The following is an 8,655-nucleotide window of genomic DNA, read 5'->3' as shown; positions in this document are numbered from 1 at the left end:
TAGAGACACACACACACACACACACACACACACACACACACACACACACACAACACATATAGTAGACGTATATATATATATATATATATATATATATATATATATATCTTTACATCACACTACGTGTAATATAGAGAACCAACATTCTGAACTAATATATATTTTGTCTACAATAGAACTTGTTCGCTACTCACCCCTTTATTCGACTTAGCTGCAGCAACGCGTTTGCGCTTCTGCGTGTTATTCTTCATTGATGGGGTTTGAATCCGAGATGATAGCATGTCGACTATTCACTGATCACTCATCACAAGCATTGAAAATAGCACTTTGCTGTATTTTATGGGAAATTGGTAAAGGCATGTAAATAACCTGTGTGACATAAATGTTGTATTTAGATTCACCCTACGAGTCTCTTCTTCTCTTTGTCCTTTTTGTTTTTTGTAGACTGAGCGAGGAGTCGAGGACTGATAGGAGATCATATTTATATTTAGATAGATATCTTTTTGCGCGGGCTTTTAAAAAAAATTGTTTTCTGAAATAGCAAAATACTCCTTCATCATTGACTCTTTGAAAGAAGAAAGTATTTCTTTGTATTTGATTGTTTTTCTTTAAAACAAAACAAAACCAAAAAAAACAAAACCAAAATACAAAATATGTATGGGAGAGGGGATGTGTTGGCGAAGACTGATTGGACTGTGGAACCCCCTTTTTGAACTTTGTTTTTTTTGCAGTTTTTTTTTCAATTTAAAAAAACAATGTATGTATATAAAATATAATATTAAAAAATAGCCTTTGCGTAATTGAAGAACGTAGAGGACTGCAGAACTGCCTGTGGGCGCTGTCTGACGTGTCCTTGGCCATCTTTAATGCTTATAATGTCATCAAACTTGTGTGCGCATGTTAATGAATGTTGCCATGATATTATTATTTTGGTTCCCATCTGGGATGATGGTCATACGTAAAAGGCTGTACATATTTTGCGGCAAGATTCTAAATAGCAGGTGACTTACACATACATGTATGGGTCCTGAAGTACTAATAACAATATGTACTCTATTCGCCAACGTGCTTGCCCACAAAGCTGAGTATAAATACGTTTCGTACGACGAAATAATAATTTCTCGTAATACCTAGAGTTGACTGAACAACACCGTGCTCTTATCCCTTTGTTTCTGTACTGCCTGAATCCTTTACCACGACAACTATCTGATTCGTTTGCAACTTAAGCTGTGCATGTGGATCTAGCTTTTCTCACATATCATAAACAAAGCGATAAATGGAACACTGGCCAGTATTATTCATACAATACTGAGCGGCAGTCTCGGCAAAAGTTACTAAGACGACTCAACTTTACAATTGGACAGGCAGGCAAGAACAACAACGTGAGTGATCGACTCGAGTATTAGACATGGGGAAAAAGAACGCTACGTGACACTGGTAGGCAACGTAGATATGCTTTCTTGACTTCTGTGCTCGAATACTCCAAATAGGCTTAATTGAAGGAGTTGATTTAATTTACACTTTTATTTGTATACCAAAGTGCTCGCCTACAAGACGGGACTTTCTAAATTTTGTGCGACACGATGCACTTATTTCTTGATGCTAGGCGTCGACTGAAACTCGGCGAGATCTTCAGCCACGTTCTCATCGTTGTCCGAATCTATTGGCAATTCAATATTTGATTCATTGGGCAACTTCAGTTGCTTATCGTTCAGTGTGTCAACTACACGAGCAATTACGGTGTCTCCGGCGACATTGACTGTGGTGATGCACCTGTAATTTCAAAAAGAAATAGTAGTTCGATCAGACAATGGACAAACATTCTGATTTCCAAAATACTGACCATCACGTGCGTGATTACGTAAAAGGAAGAAACGACGTACCTATCAAGTAGCCAATCGAGAGCCAAAACATAAACGATTGCATCCGGTACTGGATACTCGGGGAAAACAGAACCCCACACAAGGATAACGGCTGGGGTCAGCCCAGGAGCAGGAGATGAGCCCATGGATGCTAGTGCGGCGACAATGCAGATGATGATTTGATCAACGACAGTAATGGGAATACCAGCAGAATCGGCGAGCCAGATCACGATGGCCGGCATGAAAACAGCATTTCCATCCATATCTGTGAGTTGTTCAATTATATTTAACTATAAGTATCACAACAAAGCTTGTTTGGTTCTTAGTGAAGCAAACATGCCGATGATTTCAATAAGACAGCCGTACATACAATGACTATCGTACAGTAACAGATTACTGACCGTACGAGATCCTAAAGTGGATACTATACCCAGGAATTCTGAAAAAAAAAAGGGTAGAAATTAAGCAGGCAGAAGATATTACTTACTTATTGTTGCTCCAAGCGAAAGGACAAATTTGGAAATGTGCTCACTCATGCCAATCTTCTCGGCCATGGCCATTGTGGTAGGCAAAGTAGATGCTGAAGAAGCCGAAGCGAAAGCCAGGGAGAGAGCCGGGGCCACACCGGCATAATGCGTGAAAATATTCCTTCTAGTGAAGCCCCAAAGCAGAGATCCCATGAAGACAAAAGCGTGGAACAAAAAGGCTAAAATTACAGTCGCGAATAATATACCCAGCGAGGCCATAGTATCTGCAAGGGACTGCAAAGACTGCGAGCCCACTGCACTGATGATCAGCGAACAAACGGCAACGGGAGTGAGCTTCAGGATAACGTTGGTAAGTAGTAAGATGACGTCCAGGATCTGTCTAGTGACATCAAGGACTACATCTGATTTCCACATGTTCCTCCTCTTCAGAATAGCAAGACCCACAGCGAACACAAGGGCAAAAGTGATAAGACCAAGCAAACTGGCACTATTATTAGGCAGACCGACGAATGTTCCTAAAGCATTACGGGGTACAAGCATGTACAGAAGATCCTCAAACGAGTTAGACACACTCTCGCCGGTAGACGCAGGAGAATCTGAGGATGTTGTATCACTTGCACTAGGGATAATCGTCAAGGCACCATCGGGAACGGCAAATGCAAGCGCACCAGCGGCGTCGTACACGGAGAAATTGGTAACTGAGCCAGTGGGTAGGAGGTCAGGCATCATGAATGATACGGTCTGCGGAGCATTGTAAACCAAAGTGGTGATATTTGTCAACACTTGTTGCCCTGGTAGTAGTAGCAATACAGACGAGGCAGTTGCCAGCGAGTAGTAGAAATCATCAGCCATATTGTTATCTATGGCAGACACTCGTGCGTTGAGATCCCACTCTACGGTGATGGGGTTCACAGTTACACCAGATACGTCCTCAGGGCCTACAGCCCAGGCGAAACGGAAACTTTGAACAAAAATTAAACCCTCGATGACAGCTACTACCGTTGTCAACGAGTATAGGGCCACTGTCCACGCAGAAAGTCTCCCGACGGACCCCCCAACATCGACCACACCCGCCACACCAAGGAGAATAGAGCAGAATACAAGGGGTACAACCATAAGGGTTAGTGCTCGGATGAACAAAGTACCAGGCATACCTAGCCATAATGTTATATAAGCACTAGGTTGAAAGTGTGACAGAAGGAGACCCACTCCAATACCGATAAAAGCGCCAACAAGCGTCCACAGAATCATGGACGAATTTCGTAGCGACGTCCATAATTTGTTACCAAATGAGGCATTCTGTAAATCATTTGACGAGTCAGACACGTCGTTGTCTATCGATGACATAATGTATGTATGTCTAATCCGATTATGTAAAAAGTGTTATTTATAATAATGATTATAGAGAGCACAAGTGTGGTGCTATTTATAATGTAAATGAGGACTGGGTCGCTGGGATAAATCAGAAAATAGTTTGATCACTTTGATGTATTTCTGTTGTGAACTATTTATTGTGCAGGCCCTGCAGCCCGGCAGGCTGGAGGACAGGAGGAGCCACAATTTAGGGACCCTTTTTATTATATCTCTTTCAAAGAGCATTTCGTCCCCTTTCAGAAAAATGATTTTTATAGAAAATATACGTATTTTTCAACAAAAACAAAATAGGTTCACTAAAAAAACGAAAATAATATTTTACTTATCTTTTTTAAAAATAAAAAGGAATACAAGAGTGAGACACTGAGTCGTCGAGTCGATGATTTCAGCTTTTTTTTTAAATAGGTACTATGTATGTAAGAACTTTTTTTAATAGTATTTGTGAGAGTCTTTTCAAGAATGTTTTACTCTTGCACTGCTGCAGTCTGGCACTTTTTTTTCGTGTGTCTGTATGACTGACTGACTGACTGATATGTAGTCTCTCGGACTCTCGAACTCTCGGACTCTCGGCCTCTCTCTCGGGAAGTGTGGATTACTGTCTATTATGTACTGTACATTACTACATATTTACTATTTATTTGTTTTATTGCTGAAAGCGTATGCTTTTCTAAAAATCCCTGTCAACTTTATCACCGATTTTTTGTCTGGCGCCAAAAAAAAACGTCAGTGACGGTATTTGACGCATTTGTAGACCCTCTTGGGGTCCCTCCTCATTTCAGAAGGAAAGACTCCAAATTTATTTGTATAATTTTGTTTTTGTTTTTTTTCTTCGAAAAAAGGCCCAGATACTTTACCGGTATGAACGTGATTATGAACAAAATGAATTGCCTCTACAATAAAGCGCTTTCAGTCCCCGTGGCGTCCCAGCCATGTTTTATTTATTATATACAATGTTGTGGACTGTGGAGTCACTCGTGACTCTTTTTAGAGTCCTGACTCCTGGAGTCCTGAAACTGTGACTGTGTGACTGCGCGAGTCGAAGGGAGTGTTTAGAGTTATAGACTCGTTTCGAGAGTCGAGTCACGCGTGACAGCGGGAGTCGACTGTCTAGACTCGAACAAGACTCGAGATTCGAGACTTCAAGAAAGAGTCATAGGCTCAAATATCAATAGGCCATAGCCCTCGGCCTCTCTCTTGTTGTTGTGTAATCTTGGGGCTTGGTTATAGGTGCTTTGTAAATTGTACCACCTAAATCCTAATTACTATTTACATTTGATTTTTTTATTAGTAAAAACACATTACATACATAGTTACAAATGTAAGTACATTTACATATTTTTCAAGTTCTGTCAAGCAACCCAACTGGCCTACACTGCTGAATAAAACACATAACCCAAATGATTTCTGTTTATTATATATATATATTTTTTTAACCAAAAATTTAACAAACAACAAAATGAGGGGCCGGAAAAAAAAATGGAAATCGAGGAAATTTCACTGCTTAGTAGTTTGTAATGAAGAAGATTTTGTCAAGAAAAATGAATTTTATTTTATTTTGATAGTTTTGATTTTGATTTTTGCATATTTATCTTTAATTTAATAGTGATCACTGATCCAGTGATCAGACTTCAAAAGTTCAAACAGAGGACAGAGTTTGTAGCACCATAGCGTACAATTGTACACACCCGCGCCTCACAGGTCACAGCTGCTGGACAAACACAACAAGAGTTGAAGAGAGAGAAGAAGACTTTGCAGCTGTGAGCTTTTACACTCTGAGTGTTTGTAGCCTGTACTCTGTAGTAGTCTGTTCACTCTGTAGTATGTAGTCTGTACACAGTGTCGAACTGTCGACAAATATGTACAGTCACTCACAGTGTGCAGAGTACAGGACTGCTCCTACTTCTGACCTATGGACTCTGGACTCTGGAGTTTGGCTCTGCTCTCTGAGACTTTGGCCTCTGGGGCGGCGGGGCCTGGGGCCCTGGGCTTTCTAATGTTAAACCCTTTTTTTAAGTCTACTAGGCTCTGACTCCCTGTCCGACTGTCAAATATTATTATCCCTACTCAAAAGTGAATCCCCATTAGACCAAGGGAGTCCCAACTCTATCTCCTTGCTAACTCGCGACAGCCTCCACCAATCACCGCCTTCAATTGATATTGCATCAATTTTGATTCAGTATTGCCGAGCATCTTGGAGCATGATGGAGTTTGGAGGGCTTTAGGGTTCTATAAATCCTACTGACAGAGAAACATTCCCACTTTGTTTTTATTGCCCAATAGTATCTTGTCAAAATTACATCTTTTGAATCAACAATTCAACACACTGTATTTGTTGTCTTTTTTTAAAACTAAAAAAAAGTTAGACTGCACCGAGTTCTAACTTCAAACCGTTTTCCGTTTGTACTTTTATATATCGAATAAATATACGTTTATGCTCAACTTAGGTGCACCTTTTTGTTAGGTGCACTTTTTTGGGTGTAAAAATATAAGTGTGTACTGTTTTCAATCAAAGAATTCGTCCTATTAAATGAACCTAGGTAGGTTTCTCTTTGAAGATGAAAAAATGAAATGTAAATCCCTTGACGTCAGAAAATACGATTGCTTTTGTGTTCTGTAAATTGTTAGCTTTTTTTTTTTAAAAGATGCAAAGCGGTACACTCTTAGATGTTTAGACCCGCAAGGTGTACATATGGATTAAAAGCTGAACGTAAATGTATATTTATTCGATTTATAAAAGTTTTAATAACGGAAAACCGGGTTGAGGTTGGGACTCTACGACTCTATGACTGTATACTCTCCTTCCGTGTTTCCTGAATTTATAAAAACAAACTTTAAAATCGCACTTGCTACAAAATCTGTGGATCCCTGCAGGGCCCTGAGCCCTGTCGGCCTGGCCCCTGGGCCCTGGCGAATTGCTCCATCGTACACGTAAATCTGATCATTTGTAGCCGTCAGATATCATTCTTTCAAAGCGGCGGTTATTTTAGCCCAGCCTGAGGGCCCTCTACTAGAGAGCCCCTAAAAGTCCCTAACGGTCTAACCCCTGTGCAAAAAAAAAGAGATAAATAGGATACCTTTTGTTTAAGAAATATGTATTTATAAAGTACTATTTTTTTTTAAAGTCACTCAGGCGGCCAGGCCCGGCCACCTCTTGCCCCAGTCTTTTATTTTTAAACAAAACAGGTTCGTATTTTTTTCTCGTATTATTTGTTCGGGTTTTTCGTTCGGAATGGACAATTGTCTTACTATTATTTTTGGACTATTGTGCCATTTTTTTTTTGGATCTGGTCATAGCCTTCTGAAAATTAAACAATCTGGTTTACGTAAAAACTGAAGATTTTCGCGAGAGATGACTTACAAATGGGGGAAACAAAATTGATGGTCAATAATGATAAGCATGCAACATACATAAAGCATATACAACATATATATTATACGCAGCATACATCATATGGAAATACACTTACATACAACATGAATATATTTTAGTTGAAAATAAAAATAAATGCATTCAGGCGTGATGCATGGTCTGGCTCGGAACTGTGTATAAATTGAACTTTTGGTCTATGGAGCCATTTTATTAGGTGCATTTGGTTTACGTAAAAATTGAAGATTTTCGCGATAGATGACTTACAAATGTTATACTAAGGGATGATAAGCATAAATACAGCATATTTACATTCAGCATATACAACATATATCGAACATACAGCATACATAAATGCATATATACATCCATGCTTAATACAACATACATATATTTTAAATAAATAAAAATGCATGCAAGCATGCATAGATCATAAATAAACACTTACATACCTGCATACATTCATTTGCTCACCCCTCAGGGCAGGTATAGATTTCGTATTCCATAGCCTCCTACAATAATTGCACGTATTCCATAGCACATGGACACAGCCTTCTAAATTATTATACAAGAGGGCAATTCCATAGGCCATAGCCTTCTATAAAATAGTCTGCGTATGTATTCCTCATATTTTTTTATTATGACTCACCTACCAGCCCTACCAAAACAGTGAAAACTCAAGTCTAAAAGTCTGAACCTCTTCTTGGGCCCTTCCATAGCCTTCTTGTCTTTTTATTGAGGGCTATTTATTAGAATAAATATGAAATATGATTGTTTTTTTATATTTATATACATATGTGTGTATCATATTTATGAATTGAATTCATACTACACCTGTACTGTGTGCAACCAAATCTCTAAATGTCGAGAAAAAAAAGATAGTATGAGCGCTACAGAGGTCGAGACGGAGGATTTTAAGAAATGCCCAAAATGCTTCCGAACGCAAACGTTGCACACGAACATGAAGTTCATGGTGACAAGTTGTGGTCATAGAATGTATGCACCTAGCTGCACTTTCTTAATTGATATTCGTTGTGAAGAATGGCTCTAAGCGGAAAATAACACATTTGTAATTTTTAGTGATAGTTTGGAGTACATGCTAGTTCTTGTCTGCGATTGTGGGTGACTGCCTAGGATCACTGTACCGTTCACCTGTACCTGCATATAATCCAAACTGATTTACTATGTATAATACCTGCGGGCAAACATAGGTGCTCGAGTATACGACGATTCGTCCTTCTAGATAATAATCAACAGGCTACGAAGCAAATTAAGAGTAAATTTCCGCCTTGGGGGCGTATATTGACAAGCAAAGCCTATATAAATGTATGAATAAAAATCTATATATTCTTACACACGAACGCACACACAAACAAACTATCACACACACGCACACACGCATACACAGACTTCCACGCAAACAAACTAACACACACACGCACACACGTGAAAACACACACACACACACACACGTGAAAACACATACACACATACACACGCACACACGCACACATACATACATAAAAATATACACCCATCCACCCACATTCACACACACACATAT

General features: G+C 39.3%; 2 protein-coding genes across 2 annotated transcripts in view; both read right to left on the bottom strand.

Moving 5' to 3' along the window:
* Positions 1-296, bottom strand: part of SARC_08657 (hypothetical protein) — a 5,121-nt gene extending 4,825 nt beyond the window's left edge. Inside the window, exon 1 of the mRNA XM_014297363.1 lies at positions 195-296. Coding sequence (XP_014152838.1) covers positions 195-281 — 87 coding nt within the window. The 5' untranslated portion in view covers positions 282-296. The remainder of the gene's footprint in view (positions 1-194) is intronic.
* Positions 297-1,469: 1,173 nt separating this feature from the next.
* On the bottom strand, positions 1,470-3,720 carry SARC_08656 (hypothetical protein). Its single transcript, XM_014297362.1, has 3 exons — positions 2,350-3,720; positions 1,884-2,127; positions 1,470-1,773 (listed from the first exon to the last, which is right to left on the bottom strand). Exons 1-3 carry the CDS (start codon positions 3,695-3,697, stop codon positions 1,590-1,592), a joined length of 1,776 nt encoding a protein of 591 aa, XP_014152837.1. The 5' UTR covers positions 3,698-3,720; the 3' UTR covers positions 1,470-1,589.
* Between the last annotated feature and the right edge of the window lie 4,935 nt (positions 3,721-8,655).

Source organism: Sphaeroforma arctica (assembly GCF_001186125.1).
Source record: "Sphaeroforma arctica JP610 unplaced genomic scaffold supercont1.798, whole genome shotgun sequence".
NCBI classification, from domain to species: Eukaryota; class Ichthyosporea; order Ichthyophonida; genus Sphaeroforma; species Sphaeroforma arctica.
This window is presented reverse-complemented; position numbering and strand designations above follow the sequence as displayed.